General features: G+C 44.3%; 1 protein-coding gene across 1 annotated transcript in view; it reads right to left on the bottom strand.

The window, feature by feature from the left end:
* Positions 1 to 19,760, bottom strand: part of LOC145254649 (uncharacterized) — a 37,811-nt gene that overhangs the window by 8,423 nt on the left and 9,628 nt on the right. Inside the window, exons 2-3 of the mRNA XM_080113283.1 lie at positions 6,453 to 6,699; positions 4,044 to 4,664 (exon numbers count right to left, since the gene is read on the bottom strand). Coding sequence (XP_079969409.1) covers positions 4,044 to 4,664; positions 6,453 to 6,684 — 853 coding nt within the window. The 5' untranslated portion in view covers positions 6,685 to 6,699. The remainder of the gene's footprint in view (positions 1 to 4,043; positions 4,665 to 6,452; positions 6,700 to 19,760) is intronic.

Below are 19,760 nucleotides of genomic sequence, written 5' to 3'. Positions count from 1 at the left end.
TACATTTCCCTACGCAATTACTCTGTCAATTTTTAGTCTACAGATTCGAAATTTGATATACAGGGTACTGAGATTTGGGAAAATCGATGTGATCGGTTTTTGGCCAGAAATTTGGCTGTTAAGGGGTCAAAGTTCAACGATTTGACCCTTGAAAACTCTACCAAACTCCTCCGACAATTTTGGGTCTACGCACTTGAAATTTTAGATATAGGTTCCTTGGACATGGATCTAACTTAATAACTAGATTTGAGCCCAAAACAATAAATTTTAAGGGGTCATAATAGGGGTCAAAGTTAAAAAAAAATTGACCTCTGCGGTCTCTTCCAAATTACTCAGACAATTTCTGGTCTAAATATTTTAAATTTTACATAAAGGGTATTCAGAGATAGAGCAAGCTTTTTAATCGGTTTGGGTCGAATATTTTTAGTTACCAATATATAAATGTATGTATGTATGTCTGTTTGCATGTCTGCCTTAAACTTTCAATAAAAGCGACGGATTTTACGAAGATCAGTATCATTTTAAAGTTCGACCTTTCATACGACAAATATCGAAAAATTGGCTAAAAACATTAATATCTTCCCCTTCAACTAGGCACTTTTATACAGGGGAGGGGGGGGGGGTTAACGTTTTTCGCCGATATTTTTGAAAGTTATCCTCTCCTTTAGATTGTCTAGCCTTAATTTTTAAAAATGTTGCTTCCGGTTTGCTGGTAGTCGTAACAGCATAAATGTTAAGCTTTACCCCGCTCTTATCTCCTTTGTGGTATGGGTTTGAGCCTGCCTTCCTACTACCACTTTTTTGCTCAACATACACATCCAAACACTCGGGCAACACCGGCTGAAATGCTAGTATATCTATATATATCTATAAAAGTGAAAGTGTCTGTGTGTATACATTTCCCTACGCAATAACTCTGTCAATTTTCAGTCTACAGAATCGAAATTTGATGTACAGAGTACTGAGATTTGGGAAAATCTTTGTACTCCATTTTCGGCCAGAAATTTGACTGTTAAAGGGTCAAAGTTCAACTATTTGACCTTTGAGAACTCTACCAAACTCCTTCGACAATTTTGAGTATAAACAATTGAAATTTTAAATATAGGTTCCTTGGACATGGATCTAACTTAACTTGATTTGAGCCTAAAACAATAAATGTTAAAGGGTCATAATAGGGGTCAAAGTTTAAAAAAATTTGACCTCTGCATTTCTCTACCAAATTACTCAGAGAATTTTTAAAGGGTATTCAGAGATAGGGCAAGCTTTTTAATCGGTTTGGGTTGAAAGTTTACGCTTCCGAGAGGTCAAAGTTCAAAAGATTTGACGTTTGCGCTGTCTAGCAAACTACTAACCGAATTTTGGGTCTAATCATTTAAAATTTGCACATAACGGGTATTCAGACACGCGGCAAGCATTTTAATCAGTTTTGGGGCGAAAATTTGACTGCCAAAATGTCAAAGTTGAAAGAGTTGACCTTTGCCGATTCTACGAAATCTCTCCACCAATTTTGAGTCTAAAGACTTGAAATTTTAGATGTAGGTAACTTGGACATGCATAAAACTTTATATTTTGATTTGAAACCAAAATAATTAATGTTAAGGGGTCAAAATTGGTGTCCAATTTATAAAATAATTTACCTCCGCGGTCTCTACGAAATTACTCAGACAATTTTGGGTCTAAATAGTTTAAATCTTACATAAAGTGTATTCATACGTAGAGCAAGTTGCAAACAGTACATAGGGCCCGAGCAAAGCCGGGCTGAATTGCTATATATATATATATATATATATATATATATATATATATATATATATATATATATAGAGAGAGAGAGAGAGAGAGAGAGAGAGAGAAAGAGAGAGAGAGGAACAGAGTTAGAAATAAAGAAAGAGAACGTGGAAGATATATAGAACAATGAAAAATATCTTTAAACTATGTTTATTTAAAACAAATTAAATTTCTACACTAATAAAATTCTGTGGAGTTGCTTGTTTGTCTCTGTGCACAGAGTATGATGCTACGATGAGATACAGGATAATCATACACAGTGAATAACATCATTGAAAGAGAGTGAAAGAAGGGAGAAATTCTTTATATTTTATCTTGATGACTCATCATCTGAAGGATGATCATGGCTCATATACTAGACGAACCATTTCGATACATAGGAGTTTAGTATTATTCAAAAATAAAAACAGAGTTCAAAATGAGTAAATAAAATTAACATTTTTTTTTAATCTTGAGATTGATGCCACCATCAGCATGACACTCACTCCAGACATCAGGATGAACCTATTAAACACAAACATGGCAGAGTCTCTACTGCTCTTTGATTTTGAAACATGATTGGATAATGAACTGTCACCAAGTGTGATCGGCTCAAGATTGACAGTTTTGTGCTGTCTGTTGTGATCTATATTAACCAGATATTAGTCAACACTCCCATATAAAACTAGAAGAATACCCACCTTAGGAACAGTAAAATTCCCCAAACAGAACAGTTTGGAACTTTTATGTCCATTTACAAAGATTAAAATCAAGATTTAATGCTACTAAGCCTCATGTTTAGAATCCTTATTTCGATTGTAATCAAAATCCATTACATGATTTTTATTCTAAAAAATGTCTAAAAATTAAGAGTTAAGTTTATGGGATTTTCAAGTCAAATTGAAATTCAGAAAATCTTATTTAATTAGGGTCAAATGACTATGGATCAAATGTCATGCAAACCTGAAGTATTTGAATTTTTAGATAGCAGGTTCTACTCATATTATGTCCCTTAAAATTATTTATCAATTGATGCCTAAATCCACATTGTTAAAATTTCAGAAAAAAAAAAACAGAGGAACTTGAATTTCCAGAAAAGACTTCCACCCTCTTTTTTCTTAAAATTTAATTAAACTAAATATAGCCCATATTATGACTCTTTGGAATTTTTTTTTTTTTTTTGCATTTTCACAACAAAGATGGTACAGTGCCACTTTGATGTAGGGATATAATTTGCAGGAATACTATGTAGGGATTGAGCAGCAAGATACCTGCTTACATTACACTTGAACTTCTAGAAATCAGTACATCAGAGAAGCAGCGACCTGGAAAGGAAACCCAAAGTCTAGCTGGATGAGGGAAGAAACTATTAGAGTAGAAGGCTTTCTGGCATCTAGGGATCTCTACAGTGTAGAGATCCCTAGATGCAGTGTAGCAGCCGTGTTCCAAAATTCATGATATGTTGCTGCAAAGAAAGTGGGCTCTCTCTATCATGCTAGAAAGCTACTTATGCCTGAAAGTATTATGTACTTCTATAAGTCCATCATTCGCCCATGTATGGAGTACTGTTGTCACATTTGGGCTGGTACATCTGCTACTAGTTTCTCACTCCTGGACAGGGTTCAAAAGAAAGTCGCCAACCTGATAAATCCTGAACTGTCATCTAAACTTCAGCCTCTGTCCCATCGATGAAATGTTGCATCCTTTAGCCTGTCCTACAAGTATTTTAATAGTGAATGCTCTGACGAACCACAAGCACTTGTACTCCCTCAAAGTAAATACCCCTGACAAACCTGACAAGCAGCTAAATCACACCCCTATACAGTAGAGATCCCTAGGTGTAAGAAAACCTTCTACTCCAATAGTTTCTTCCCCAGAACTGCTAGACTTTGGAACTCCTTTCCAGGATTCTGCTTTCCCAACTGTATTGACATGCAGAAGTTCAAGTGTAATGTGAACAAACATCTTGCTGCTCATCTCCCTTTATAATATCCTTGCAACTTATGCCCCTGATAGTAGCCCCCTACTTCAAAGTCCCCCTATGCCTTGTTTGGGGTGAAAATTGAATTAAAAAAAAATTTTTTTTTTTTTTAATGATATGTTAATTAGTTTAGGAGTGAATCATGAACAGACAAATATATAAACATATGCACTAATTTATATATAGATAAACAAAGATAACACATAGAATAAACGGATGAACAAATGGATGAACAGTGAGAAAGACAGAGTAAGAGATAATGACAATTTTATTTTTGTTTCATTTTAGTACTGACCTTCCTGTTGATTTTGTCCGCTGGAAACAGATGATGTCTGGACATCAGTGGTTGCAGCAGATGCATGCAAGTCCATCTGTTGGGTTGAAGCAACAGAGGAGGTAACCTGCACGGCACCAGTTGTCGGCTGTACAATCGGAGTCACATGAGTTACAATTTGGCTATTAGCAAGGGGAGTGGTAGAGGTCGAGGTTGAAACTGGGTCAGAAGGAGAGTGTGGTGGCGATGGTGCCGAAGGAGAATTAGGGATAGCTGGCGGGGATTGAAGAGAGATTGGTGGGGTTGCAGTGTGCCCCACAGAGGAGGGGGAGTCTGTATTCATGGAGGGGGTCGAGAAAGTGGACGGCGGTGAAGGAGTGTATGGCGGCGAGGAAGGAGTCGTCTGATTTGCAGTTGGTCGGTTATTCATATTAGCATTGGCTGCAGCCGCCTGTCGACGCAGATTGTCGATTTCACGGCCAAGAATAGCCAGGAATTGGTTGTGGAAGCGGTGGTAGATGTCTATGCCTTTGTGGAAGAGAAACAAACCGACAGCAACCGAGAGGCTGAAGATAATCGACAGGATGCCCATAATGATGAGAACGCCTCCAAGAATAATGGTAGCAAATGTCAGAACAGTACCTAAAATGAAGAATCAAACGAGAAGGAATTGAAATTTTACAAAAATAACTGACAAATAAACACTTTGACAATTTGTTAAAAAACAATACAAAAATATAAATTAAGTTCCTGGAATGAAAACACCTAGAATAGAAAGACAATTCTTTGGATCACCACAGAATCAGAAAGCAATTTCTCTGGACCACCCCAGAATCAGAAAGCAATTTCTTTGGGCCACCCCAGAAACAGAAAGCAATTTCTTTGGGCCACAACAGAGTTGGAAAGCAATTTCTTTGGGTCACCACTAAGTTGAAAAAGTAATGTATTTTAAGTAAAAACACTAAAACATACTTGCGCATCATGTCGAAATTAATAAAAATTCCAAAAATTATGAAAAATGATCACATAGAAATATAATTACAAGTAAAAATGAAAGTTATTGAATGATGCAATTTTATTGCATTTATTCATTTTGAATCGGGGGGGGGGAGATTGTAGTTTATCAATTTGACCAAATAATTCTACTTCTTGAATGGCTAATCTGTAGGGACCTCCACAGCTTTGTGTAAAATGTCAACGTTTTACACAATAACAGCAACATGATAATTTTGTATGTTTACTATTTGCTGTGTCTGGTGCATCTGCTACTAGTCTCTCGCTCCTAGACAGGGTTCAAAAGAGAGTCACCAACCTGATAGGTTCTGAACTGTCATCTAAGCTTCAGCCTCTGTCCCATCGATGAAATGTTGTATCTCTCTGCCTGTTCTACAAGTATTTTAACGGTGGATGCTCCAATGAACTACAAGTCCTTGTACCCCCTCAACGTAAATATCCCTAACAAATCCAACAAGCAGCAAAATCCCACCTCTATACACTGGAGATTCCTAGATGTAAGAAAGCCTTCTACTCCAATAGTTTCTTCTCCAGAACTGCTAGACTGTGAAACTCCTTTCCAGGTTCCTGCTTTCCCAAATGTACTGACAGAAGTTCAAGTGTAATGTGAACAGACATCTTGCTGCTCAACTCCCTACATAGTATGCCTGCAACTTATGTTTCCGATAGTAAGCCATTACATCAAAGTGACACTGTGCCTTGTTTAGGGTGAAAATGGAATTAAAAATTAAAAAAAAATTAAAAATCAAAAAAATAAATAAATAAACATTAATTTTTTCTGTAATCTATGCTATTTAGGGAAAACCTTATTAGTTTTCTATAAACTACTTTGAAGCAACTTTCCTAAAGTTGACTACTAGTCTATATATATATATATATATATATATATATATATATATATATATATATTACACACACACACAAGGGTCATTCCAAAAGTAAAATCTATTTTTTCTAAACTCAAAAAGTTGAGGAACTATGAAGACGGGAGTGATACCATTAAAACGAGAAACCTTTTGTGCTCCAGAATTTATTTTTCTACATAGTCACCACCATTCTTAATGCACTTTTACCAACAATTCAATGACGCATCTCTGCTTCTAATGCACATTCATAACAGAGATTGCTTTCTTAGAGTCCCACATCGTCAATATCTGCAATACAAAGATGAAACTTTCAGATTATAAATGTATAAGTTCAGTCATTATAACAATGCAATTTGCAATTTCTTCTGATCCATTCAATAGGAGGCATTACTTCTGGAACACCCCTTGTATATTTATATATTTATATACAGATATTGAAATAGATGGCAGAATGACGATTATGGTTGATTCATGGAAGTAGTTTTTAAAAAATGGGTCAGGGTTGAATACCTTCTTAAAAAGATTTGAACAGATGCAGATAGTTATTTACCTTCCAAGAACATAAATCCACCAAACGTGAGGAAGATGCTAACGAGAGTAAATCCAACAAAACAGGCGACCGGGATGCTGCAGAGGACGACTGTGAAGATTCCGAACAATGTTAGGAATGGATGCTGTGCAGCAAAGATCTTGAAGCGCTCTAGACGGTTGTTCAAATCAAAGTTTTCCACCAGATCCTGGTAGATCTGAGCCAGCAACGTACTGAAACTTTCGTTTTCCATGATGAAAGGTTTCCACTGGAAGAAAAGACAAAAACAGAGCTTGACATGGTAAAAAAAAAAAAAAAAAAAAAAAAAACAGAACGTTCTTTTACCTTTTTTTAATATCGGAAAAACCTTTCCTCAATATTTAAAGAGAACGTCTTGTTTACATACCTTACATGTTTTATTGCAAAATAATATACAAACAAAAATACTCTTGTACTATATGAATTTTTAAATATCTATTGGTTTGTTTTTCTATCCAATGTCTTATTATTTTTCTTTTGTTTACAAAGTTATTACTAACACAATAGTAGATTATTAAAAGTTTGATAAAATTAAAATAAATCTATATATCAATACCGTAGTACCTTTAACATACGTACGTGTGTCATGGTTTCCAGATTATAAATTATTTGATCAGGAGATCCTATTTATTAAAAAGGAGGATACTAGATAATAACATATTACAAACATTAGTTTAAAGATATATTAATTTAATGTTCTGTTTCACCTTCTATCCTCCTTTTTAATAAATAGGATATCTCGATCACCAAAGAAACATTAAATAAAAAAATGATGTTGCTTTTGGGCCGTACATGAAACTAAACTAGATCTTCTTGGTCTTCTGGTTAGGATCCAAGGGTAGTATCTGTTCTGTCTAAAGATGGTATAATGATATTGTGGGTTTCCGTTTGCGCCAGGCATCCATATAATGGAAATATGTCACAGATCCCTATAAGAATATTAGAGATAAACCGTAATAACCAGATATATTCTGAAACTGCATTAAGTAGATTATTTCGCTTTGGCCTTCGGGCCAAGATCAAACCATTGGTTTGCCCAGGGTTCCATCCCTGGACAGGTGACCAAAGGTGTGATCACATTGCTGAGGAAAGGTCAACGGCATGGTGGGAGGGAAAACTTTGATGATTTTAGGCCCTTGACTCTGCTAAACACAGAGTTAAAGATTTTGGCAAAGATTCTTGCGAATCGCTTGCAGGTTGTCATCACTGACTTGATCGAACCGGACCAGACTTATGCTGTGAAGGGGAGATCGATTCAAGACAATTTGCACTTGATACGCTCGATCATAGAGGGGACAGAAGACGACGCCGAAGCCGCGCTGATCAGTTTGGATCAGTCCAAGGCATTCGATAGGGTCGACCATCGGTTCCTAGGATCTGTGCTAGAGGCCGCCGGATTTAATCCGGACTTCCGCAAGTGGATCTTTGTTCTGTATGACAGGCCGACGGTAGCGGTGCAGATCAACGGTAAGCTGTCGGAGTCATTCGCTGTCTCTCGGTCGGTGCGACAGGGTTGTCCGCTGTCGCCTCTGTTGTATGTCCTGGCGTTGGAACCCCTCCTTCGCAAGTTAAGGGACGAGGCGGCTACACCAGTCCTGCGCGGAATAGCTCTCCCTGGAGGCACACGAGCCAGGGTTTCCGCGTTCGCCGATGACGTCACCGTGTTCGTGTCTTGCCTCACGGACGTTCAAGCGGTGGTCGAGGCGCTCGCTCGATACGAAGAAGTAACAGGGGCCATCTTCAACCGTAGCAAGTCTGTTGGCCTGCAGTTGGGGGCCTGGACCGGGGTAAACTCGCTTCCAGGTATTTTCAGCTGGACCGATGGACCGGTCCGCATTCTCGGTGTCTGGTTTGGACCGGGACTTCAGCTGGAAAAGAATTGGTCGGAAGTACAGTCTAAGGTCAAATCGTCAGTAAAGACTTGGATTGGAAGGAAATTGTCCTTGAAGGGTCGGGCGGAGGCGTGTGCTACATACGTCTTTCCGCTCATCCTTTACCGTTTGTCTGTACTTCCTCTCCCTGCAGAACGACTAACCCGCTTACAAGGGCGCCTCGATTCACTTTTGTGGAACGAGGGTAAGCATTATGTCTGCAGAGAGGTCTGTGTTCAAAATCCGAGCGAGGGAGGCCTGGGTCAGCCCAGTCTCTTGTGTCATAGAAACGCCGAGAGATTGGCTTTCCTGGGTCGTTCGCTTGAAGGAGACGCTCCTTGGGTCCCTGTGGTTGAGAACTCGTTTCCCAACCTCAAACCCAACCCTTCGGTAGAAGGTCGTCGTAGACCGAAGGGGGAGTCCAAGTTCTTCTCCGAATGCCGAACCGCTCTTAGAGCTTTGCCGGGGACCAATGTCCTCGATCAGCCAAGGAAGAAACTGTATCGGGATTTAGTGGAGGGGACCGCGAAGGATCCACTTTGTAGGCGGATGGGATGGTCGATGGAGGTTGTCCGTTCTCAATGGCGTTGGGCGCCGGGACGGGAGATTCTGAATAACTCGGAATTCTCCCTGACTTGGCGACTGGTCCGAAATGCGCTGCCCCTCTTCGACGTACTTTTCCGGTATAAAGAACATACCAGCCGCTTCTGTCCGTGCTGTGACAAACGCGAGCCCGAAACAATCGAGCACGCATTTTTTAGTTGCAGCCGGATACAGCCCCTATTAAGGTACGTCGAGGGGGTAACAGCTCGCATCGATGCCGAGTGTCTGCTCGATCTCGACGTAGGAACTTTTGTGTACAACATGGAGCCGCCGTTCCCCAGGGAGGAAAGTTTGGTTTTCCTGGCGATCCTAGCAGTAGCGCGCATGACCATTTGGATCGCGCGCCTCAAGTTGGTCCACGAAGGGACATCTGTTCCTGATCGGGATCTGATCGTTTACTTTAAACATTTGCTTAAAGTAAAGATCAGATGCGATTGGAAGAGGTTGCCTAGAGTGGAATTTGACAAGAGGTGGGTGCACAGCACTAGTTTGTGCATCCGTCGAGGAGCCAAGTTTCAATATGTGTTCCCTCCTTAGGCATAGCATGGGCGGTGCTGGGTCCTACGGAACCCATCCCGCCTAGGTTAGCATTATAAGTTCAGTAAAGTAACTCTTGACTGGTGGTACAAATGAGATCCTGTTCCTGATTTTATTTTTTGGTATTAGAGAACCTCTGAGTCTGCCCAACCCCCCCCTGCTCCTCATCTTTATTTTCTGATGCCCCCGATCATCCCCCTACTCAGAGGTCACCTTCCTACCCCCTCCATCCGTTGCTTTATTTTCTCCCACCTCCATTAAGGCGACTTCCCCAAACCCCATTAGGGATGCTCTGCTTGTTTTCGGTTCCCCGGAAAACAGTGGGGGATCTAGCCACATAGAATAGTACAGGGGGGGTCTTACTAACAACACATTAGTAGATTTTCCTTATTTTTGAAATGAACATTTTCATTAGTTTTTTCCCACTCCACGAACATTTTATGCCAATTAATTCAAGAACTCTTTCTAATGAAATCGAACTTTATTTTCTCACACATACACACACACACAAAAAAAAAAAAAAAAAAAAAAAATGCACACACAACATACAGAAATGAATATACAAATTGTACATAGTTAAATTTTACATTGAACGCTGGGGTTATTAGTTAGATTAGGATCCACAGAGTGATTGAGGTATTTTGGTAAATGTTGCCAGTCAAGAGTAAGACTTCAAAGTCTCATCTGTTACGTAGTCAAAAAGACCCTGTACCCTCCCCCTCCCAATTTCTTGTAGGGCCTTGTGCCTAATTTTGTTGAATTGAATTTTTTGTACGTTTTTTATGTTCAATTTTTTCTTTCTCAATAAAATATATAAACAAGATCAAAGTGTAGTATCTGTTCTCTCAGTTACTAAACTTTCCGCCACCGGGCTTTCGGGCTAGGTTAAGGTGTTTTCATACTAACTTTCGTTAGCAAGGACCGACCCCCTCCTTTGGGGAGTCAGGACCTAAAGGACCGACTCCACATTTGTGGGAGCTTGGACCCGGAAACCGATCCCCTTTTTTGGGAGACTGGAATCTCGGGACCAGCACCACTAGCTGGTAGTTGAGACCTGCTTTTGTTGTTTGTTGCATGCATTTTTTCTTCGTTCCGGTCTCTTCCCTCTAGAGACAGGGGATGGTCTAATTCCTCCACACTTAATTGCCTGAGCAGCACTCTGACCTGCCAGGCCCAAACTTTGTCTATCTTCGCTGCTCTCCCAGTGGATCGAGCAGACAGGGTTCTCTTTCTCGCTTCCGTTGGGGTAAGTTAGTGGGTAGGGTGACGTGGGGTAGGGCGGGTGCTTCGTTTCTGCTCCCCTCTGTGGGCAGGGATGCCTATCCCCTCTCTCTCTTAATTGCGACGCGGCACTCTGACCCGCTAGCACCCACTGCGTCTTTCTTCTCTGCTCTCCCCCCTCACGGGGGGATCTGAGCTGCTAACCCGACATCCCCGTGAGGGGAAGTCAAAAACTCTAATTTCTTCAAAGTCCGCTCCTCCCCCTCCTCCCCCTCCATTCCCCTGGGTTTTCTTTTCCCCCACTACATTTTGGTCCGCGCCAGCGGCCAGTGCAACCTCCACGATGCCAGGCAGGAGGGGTACGTCACCCCAAATGCGCAGCATCTCAACTGCTAACGACTCCCTATGTGAGGGAGCTGATGCATCTCCCGGCGAGACGGCGCCAGGAAACAAGGTAGGGCCCCGGCGCGCGGCGACCTTGGAAGAAAGCGGGAGGGTAGGGCCGCAGCCCGCGGCGACCCCCCAAAAAGCACCTGCAACCGCTCCCCACGAGGGAAACCCAGCGGAAAAAGCTGCCGTTAAGTCACTAGCTGGGGAAAGTGCAGAACCCAGCCAACCAGCTGCACCCCAGGATGGCAGAACCAAGGGAGGAAGACCGGGGAACCCATCCCCCGCTCCCCCAAAGGGCGACTCCCCAACAGAAAAGGAGGAAATCAGCACCGCGGACCAAACCGAGGCGCTGGATGAAGACGTAATAGCCTCCATCAGCTCACTATTCGGCGGGGAAGACAGTGATTGGCCCCCCAACACTCCCCAAGAGGACCAAATACGGAAAAGGGGTGACTCTCCGGCCAGTGGTAACAAAAGCAAGCTGGAAGGAGAGACACCCTTGACAGTACCCACCAAGGCTCCAGCTGGGAACACGGCACCAGAAGGGGAGACACCTCCATCCCCCAAGGGGACAGCCACCCAGCAAAGAAAGAAAATAAGAAAGGACAGCGGCCCGGAGAGCAAACCAAGCCAGGACGAAACAACGCCAAGGACACAATGGCCTACTTTGCCTGGTAACGGCCCAGTTCCGAAACCAAAAATGCCCATAACAGGAGAGAGCCCCACAACACCAGCTACGCCCCCCAACCCGAGTCCAGCTGACACCCACCAGGATGGAGGACCGGCATGGGGCCCCAAAGAGCAGCAAGGGAAGTTGACGCCCGAAGACTACAGAGCACTCTTCGACTCCACTTACAAGGAGTATACCCAGGGGAACAACATCCAACCCCTCCCGGGTCAAGTGGAAGTTCTGGAGAAAAGAGTGCTCTCGCTGATAACTTCAGACACCAAGACAAGGGGTCTGACGGGCGTCAACAAGGACACCATGATGAACGTGTTGCTGGAGCAGAACATTCCCGCCAACTACATCTGTAGAAGGAGTTACGCACAGTGGGATGTTCTGCTCCCCACCTCCGAAGACGCAGTCAGGCTGTCCAGGACCTGCCATCAGAGCAGGAACATAAAGCTCCAACCCATCTATATGAACAAGAGGAGAGCAAATGTTTCTGCTCTAAACGTCCCCTGCTATATGGAGGCCAAACAACTGGGGGCTATCCTAAGCCAGTATGGAGACGTAGAGGAAGTCACCCCGGTCCGCGGATTAAGAAACATCATGACCGGGGACTACAAAGTACAGATGGTCCTGGACAAGGCTGGATTCTACGCCATCCCAGCCACACTCAAGTTCGGAGAGTGGACACTCTCCCTTATAGTGGAAGGGAGGAGGCCTCATTGCTGGCTGTGCACACAACAAGGGCATATGGCGAAGGACTGTCCAAAGAGGAATGGAGGGAAGAAGCCCACAAAAGCGGCGGGAACAAGCGTGACAACAAATCAAGCCGCTGCTCCCGCGCCGGCCGCAAATCCTCCAGAGGCACCGACAGGCTGGGTGACGGTCGTAAAGAAAGGCAAGATCAACAAACAGCCATCCTTGCAGACAGTCACCCAAGACCAAGAACAACCGAAGAGCGAGACGGAGAAAATGGACACACAGACACCCTCCTCCTCAAACAAGAGGAAACTACCAGAATCTGAGGAGGAGGCCGCGTCAGAGGCAGAGGAAGAGACAACAACAGTCTCTATGGCTCTGAGCGCAACAGAGATCAGGAGGGCCAGGAGGAGGAAAAGCCGCAAGACACGCGCAAACCCTCCTACCCCCACTGAGACTGAGAAGGACTCCCTCGCAACAACAACACAGGATGAGCCCCCTGTGATCCCAACACCCCAGCAACCCGAACAACCTTCCCCCTCTCCTATAAAGGCCCCAAGAAACTCTTCCCGCCCCTCATCCCGTGACAGGAGCCAAAAAGAAGAAAACGAGCAGGCTACCCCCTCCCCAAGCGCTCAGCCTCCCCATCAACCAAAAGAGGTCCCCTCCCCCACTCCCAAAGTCCGCACTGAACGGACCAAAAAGCTCCCCTTCCTGCCAGGAAGCAGGATTTGTGAAACAGACCCTCTCCAACCGGCTCCGGACCTTAAAGGACAACAGAAGGTCCGGTACAATAAACTCAAAAACTTTGAAAAAGTCGGTGGAGACCTAGTAACAGACCCCACTAAATTCAAGGACGCTCCCTTGTTGACCACTTTCGTTAGGGTCAACAAGGACGGTAGGACTGGAGGAATGTGGGCAATGATTAAGGCAGCGAAGAATGCGATCCCAGGCCAGCAGCTGGTGGATAGGGACCATCCTTCACTGACCAACATTTTCTTTAAATGTGAGGGTAGAATCCCCATGTATGTACACCCATCGCTATACAGGGCACTCAAACTAACCTTCCCCCTGGACGTGGGGGGCGTGGCCAAGGATGGATCACCTTCATCGGATTTACTTACCGGCAGCCTTGGCCAGGCCTGCCATGTCCTCACTGCCCAGGATTTCAGACCCGTCTGTGACAGTGCTTGAGGTAAGTGATCATGTCTTTGAACTTGGCTACATTGAATGTGAGGGGCATCAGGTGTCGAAGCAAGGCCTCACGCGTTGTGAGAGACTTGGTGTCCCTCAAGGTAGATATTGCCGCTATCCAGGAGACCCACTTTGTTTGTGACGCGGATTGTCAGGTGCTGGTAAACGATTACGATGTCTACTCAGCATATGGCAATACCTATAGTCGTGGAATCTCCTTGCTAGTGAGTCGCACCCTGTCAGCGTCGGTGAATGTTGTTCACGCAGGCGAGGACGGGCGGGCGCTTGTTGTTGATGTTGCTGTTAATTGTAGTGTTTTTCGGATTGTTGCTGTTTATGCTCCCAATGCTGCTGTAGAGAGGGCAACCTTTTTTCGACGGTTGGAGGGCTTCTTAGTGGATCCGGAACGGTTAGTTTTAATGGGGGATTGGAATGCAATCCTTGATCCCAAAATAGATAAGGTCAGGGGGACTAGCGGGTCGGCGTGGTGTGACAGCAGTCTGTCTGACCTGATGGCCTCGTGCGATCTCGTCGACAGATTTCGTCTGGATCATCCGGGGCGGGAGATGTGGACGTGGCATCCTGTAGTGCCTTCCCATCCAAGCACTTACTTGGATCGGATGTTAGTTAGAAGAGGCGATGTAGACTTCCTATCTTGCCCCACGTTCCACTTGCTAGGACACTCGGACCATAAACTTGTTATGGCCCGTTTGAGCTTAAGCGCTAGGCCTAAACTGGCCGGATACTGGAAGTTCAACAGCACCTTGTTGGAGCTGGAGGACTACCGGTTGAAGGTCACTGAGCTAATTCAGCGGGCTTTAGTGGGGGCGGTTACAGGGAGTAAGTGGTGGGTTAGTCTCAAGGCCAAAATTAGGCGCTTCTCTGTCCAGTATAGCCAACGCCTCGCGATAGATAAGGCTAAGGCAAAGAAGCGTTTAGAGGATAAGCTGACCCGGGCGGTGGAGGGGGGGGACCCCCTAGAGTTAGCACTAGCTAAACAAGATCTCAACCGCTTGGCTAGCGAGCGGTATGAAGGTCAAGTAGTTAGGGCTAGGTTAAACAAAGTTTCTAACGAGGCTGTGAATGTTGACGCTGTTGAGCGTAAGGCTGCTTTAAGGCGCGGTTCGGATGGGTACATTCGTAAAGTACATAACCTGGAAGGACACCCCTTAGTATCGACTCGGGAGATCTGCGAGGGGTTTCGGGAGCATCTATCGGTGCGCTTCACCCAACTACCCGGACTCAGGGTTGATGAGTTTGGCAGCTATTTGGCTGACTCGCCCCGCCTCACGGCGGCTAGCTGTGATGGTCTTATTACTGAACATGAGGTCATTACTGCGTTGAAGCAGGTCGGCTATAACAAATCCCCGGGGCTTGATGGTTTACCCTACGAGTTTTACTTGAGGCTGTCGCCCATGTTGGTCCCTATTCTGAAGGATATGTTCAACCATTGGTTTGCCCAGGGTTCCATCCCTGGACAGGTGACCAAGGGTGTGATCACATTGCTGAGGAAAGGTCAACGGCATGGTGGGAGGGAAAACTTTGATGATTTTAGGCCCTTGACTCTGCTAAACACAGAGTTAAAGATTTTGGCAAAGATTCTTGCGAATCGCTTGCAGGTTGTCATCACTGACTTGATCGAACCGGACCAGACTTATGCTGTGAAGGGGAGATCGATTCAAGACAATTTGCACTTGATACGCTCGATCATAGAGGGGACAGAAGACGACGCCGAAGCCGCGCTGATCAGTTTGGATCAGTCCAAGGCATTCGATAGGGTCGACCATCGGTTCCTAGGATCTGTGCTAGAGGCCGCCGGATTTAATCCGGACTTCCGCAAGTGGATCTTTGTTCTGTATGACAGGCCGACGGTAGCGGTGCAGATCAACGGTAAGCTGTCGGAGTCATTCGCTGTCTCTCGGTCGGTGCGACAGGGTTGTCCGCTGTCGCCTCTGTTGTATGTCCTGGCGTTGGAACCCCTCCTTCGCAAGTTAAGGGACGAGGCGGCTACACCAGTCCTGCGCGGAATAGCTCTCCCTGGAGGCACACGAGCCAGGGTTTCCGCGTTCGCCGATGACGTCACCGTGTTCGTGTCTTGCCTCACGGACGTTCAAGCGGTGGTCGAGGCGCTCGCTCGATACGAAGAAGTAACAGGGGCCATCTTCAACCGTAGCAAGTCTGTTGGCCTGCGGTTGGGGGCCTGGACCGGGGTAAACTCGCTTCCAGGTATTTTCAGCTGGACCGATAGACCGGTCCGCATTCTCGGTGTCTGGTTTGGACCGGGACTTCAGCTGGAAAAGAATTGGTCGGAAGTACAGTCTAAGGTCAAATCGTCAGTAAAGACTTGGATTGGAAGGAAATTGTCCTTGAAGGGTCGGGCGGAGGCGTGTGCTACATACGTCTTTCCGCTCATCCTTTACCGTTTGTCTGTACTTCCTCTCCCTGCAGAACGACTAACCCGCTTACAAGGGCGCCTCGATTCACTTTTGTGGAACGAGGGTAAGCATTATGTCTGCAGAGAGGTCTGTGTTCAAAATCCGAGCGAGGGAGGCCTGGGTCAGCCCAGTCTCTTGTGTCATAGAAACGCCGAGAGATTGGCTTTCCTGGGTCGTTCGCTTGAAGGAGACGCTCCTTGGGTCCCTGTGGTTGAGAACTCGTTTCCCAACCTCAAACCCAACCCTTCGGTAGAAGGTCGTCGTAGACCGAAGGGGGAGTCCAAGTTCTTCTCCGAATGCCGAACCGCTCTTAGAGCTTTGCCGGGGACCAATGTCCTCGATCAGCCAAGGAAGAGACTGTATCGGGATTTAGTGGAGGGGACCGCGAAGGATCCACTTTGTAGGCGGATGGGATGGTCGATGGAGGTTGTCCGTTCTCAATGGCGTTGGGCGCCGGGACGGGAGGTTCTGAATAACTCGGAATTCTCCCTGACTTGGCGACTGGTCCGAAATGCGCTGCCCCTCTTCGACGTACTTTTCCGGTATAAAGAACATACCAGCCGCTTCTGTCCGTGCTGTGACGAACGCGAGCCCGAAACAATCGAGCACGCGTTTTTTAGTTGCAGCCGGATACAGCCCCTATTAAGGTACGTCGAGGGGGTAACAGCTCGCATCGATGCCGAGTGTCTGCTCGATCTCGACGTAGGAACTTTTGTGTACAACATGGAGCCGCCGTTCCCCAGGGAGGAAAGTTTGGTTTTCCTGGCGATCCTAGCAGTAGCGCGCATGGCCATTTGGATCGCGCGCCTCAAGTTGGTCCACGAAGGGACATCTGTTCCTGATCGGGATCTGATCGTTTACTTTAAACATTTGCTTAAAGTAAAGATCAGATGCGATTGGAAGAGGTTGCCTAGAGTGGAATTTGACAAGAGGTGGGTGCACAGCACTAGTTTGTGCATCCGTCGAGGAGCCAAGTTTCAATACGTGTTCCCTCCTTAGGCATGGCATGGGCGGTGCTGGGTCCTACGGAACCCATCCCGCCTAGGTTAGCATTGTAAGTTCAGTAAAGTAACTCTTGACTGGTGGTACAAATGAGATCCTGTTCCTGATTTTATTTTTTGGTATTAGAGAACCTCTGAGTCTGCCCAACCCCCCTGCTCCTCATCTTTATTTTCTGATGCCCCCGATCATCCCCCTACTCAGAGGTCACCTTCCTACCCCCTCTATCCGTTGCTTTATTTTCTCCCACCTCCATTAAGGCCACTTCCCCAAACCCCATTAGGGATGCTCTGCTTGTTTTCGGTTCCCCGGAAAACAGTGGGGGATCTAGCCACATAGAATAGTACAGGGGGGTCTTACTAACAACACATTAGTAGTTTTTTCCTTATTTTTGAAATGAACATTTTCATTAGTTTTTTCCCACTCCACGAACATTTTATGCCAATTAATTCAAGAACTCTTTCTAATGAAATCGAACTTTATTTTCTCACACATACACATACACATACACACACACACACACACACACACAAAAAAAAAAAAAAATGCACACACAACATACAGAAATGAATATACAAATTGTACATAGTTAAATTTTACATTGAACGCTGGGGTTATTAGTTAGATTAGGATCCACAGAGTGATTGAGGTATTTTGGTAAATGTTGCCAGTCAAGAGTAAGACTTCAAAGTCTCATCTGTTACATAGTCAAAAAGACCCTGTACCCTCCCCCTCCCAATTTCTTGTAGGGCCTTGTGCCTAATTTTGTTGAATTGAATTTTTTGTACGTTTTTTATGTTCAATTTTTTCTTTCTCAATAAAATATATAAACAAGATCAAAGTGTAGTATCTGTTCCGGCAGATACTGCAAGCAAAGACCATATGTGTGGGCAACCTCACATATAAGACCTTGGTCAATGTAGGGGCAACCCTTCATACCAATTGTCATTATCCAACTCCCCTACTCCCCGGGGAGTTGGTCCCCATTTCCCCTTCACTCCTCACATTAAAAATCGGCCTTGTGCCTAATTTGCTCGGTGGGGGAGCAAATAAATACCATCTGTTCCGGCAGATACTGCAAGCTATGACTAGCTATGACTAGCAAAGACCAGATGTGGGGGCAACCCCACATGCCTGACCTTTAACCAGCTCCCATTTCCCACCTCTCGGGAGCTGGTCCCCTTTTTCCCTTCCCCCTCCCTTCACTCCTCACATTAAAAATCGGCCTTGTGCCTAATTTGCTCAGTGGGGGAGCAAATAAATACCATCTGTTCCGGCAGATACTGCAAGCTATGACTAGCAAAGACCAGATGTGGGGGCAACCCCACATGTCTGACCTTTAACCAGCTCCCATTTCCCACCTCTCGGGAGCTGGTCCCCTTTTTCCCTTCCCCCTCCCTTCACTCCTCACATTAAAAATCGGCCTTGTGCCTAATTTGCTCGGTGGGGGAGCAAATAAATACCATCTGTTCTTCAGATGCTGCACTTCCATTTCTTGTTCTCTTTCGGTGCAGTCCTTCACGACTGAGACAATTTTTTATTTTTGTACCTTTTCTCCATGTTAAAAAACGACCCTGGTGTCTGTGTCCCATGGGGAGGCATAGTAAATCGGTACAATAATATTACGGAGTCTCTATTCACACTGAACGTCCACAGAATGCTTGGCAGCAAACTATTACATACGAAAGATGCCATTGTGGAATTGCCACAAGTCCTGCCAGGTTTTATTATAATTTTAATTCTCAGTTTCTATTCATTTGACTCCCCACAAGGTCAAACTTCGTTCAGTTCCTCAAAAAAGGATCATTTCGGATTAGGAGAAAAGATAGAGTGCAATATCAGAACAAATATTACACTTTGAAAAATTTATTTCTGAAAATTTAAATTCTCAAAAACAAGTAAGACACAATTGCATTCAAAAGTGCGGGGAAGGGGATCTATAGTCATCCTTATCCTGGTACCTAAGATTTGTCTATTATGTTCCTAGCTAGAATATTCAATCACCACATTCACTCCAGAGGTTGTCCTCCATGAGATTCCCAAATTGATTTTTTTTTAAATAAATGTGTACATAAATAAAGAAATCGTTTTTATTTAAAAAACATTTTTCAAATATTGCACTTTGATCTAAGCCAAAATGCTAACTCTAAAAAAAAAAAAAACATAGTATTTTTTTTTTTTTCGTAGAAAATAATGTAAATTGGGAAAAAATGCTCATTTTGGTCTTTGTTTTTTGGTGAAATGGTACATGATAAAAATAGCACAAGTGAATAATTAGAAAAATAAAATGTCACAAAGCAAGAACACAGAAAAAAGACACGCATAATAATTATGTCATGTGTGAAAAATAAATTAGTTCAGTCGTCAGTGATTCAATTATTGAACAGAACTCAGAACTAGAAACACTAGAAATTACTAGCCTGGGTGCCTGGCATTGCCCGGTTGTTTGGAGGTGTGTGCTGGGCAAAAAAAAATATAAATAAATAAAAAATAATAAAAAAATTTTTTTTAAAAGTGGTAGTAGGCAGGCAGGCTCGAACTTGTACCACAAAGGAGGAAAAGAATGTGAAAAAAAAAACATGACATCTTTGCCATTGCGTCCATCGCCAAACCGGAAGTAGCGAAGGCTAATCAATCAAAAAGAGGGGATGACTTTCAAAAATATCGGCGA

Source organism: Euprymna scolopes, chromosome 30 (genome assembly GCF_053919585.1).
Source record: "Euprymna scolopes isolate OS-2025 chromosome 30, ASM5391958v1, whole genome shotgun sequence".
Lineage (NCBI taxonomy): Eukaryota > Metazoa > Mollusca > Cephalopoda > Sepiida > Sepiolidae > Euprymna > Euprymna scolopes.
Note: the sequence above shows the minus strand (reverse complement) of the source record. Positions and strands in the feature narration are given on the sequence as shown.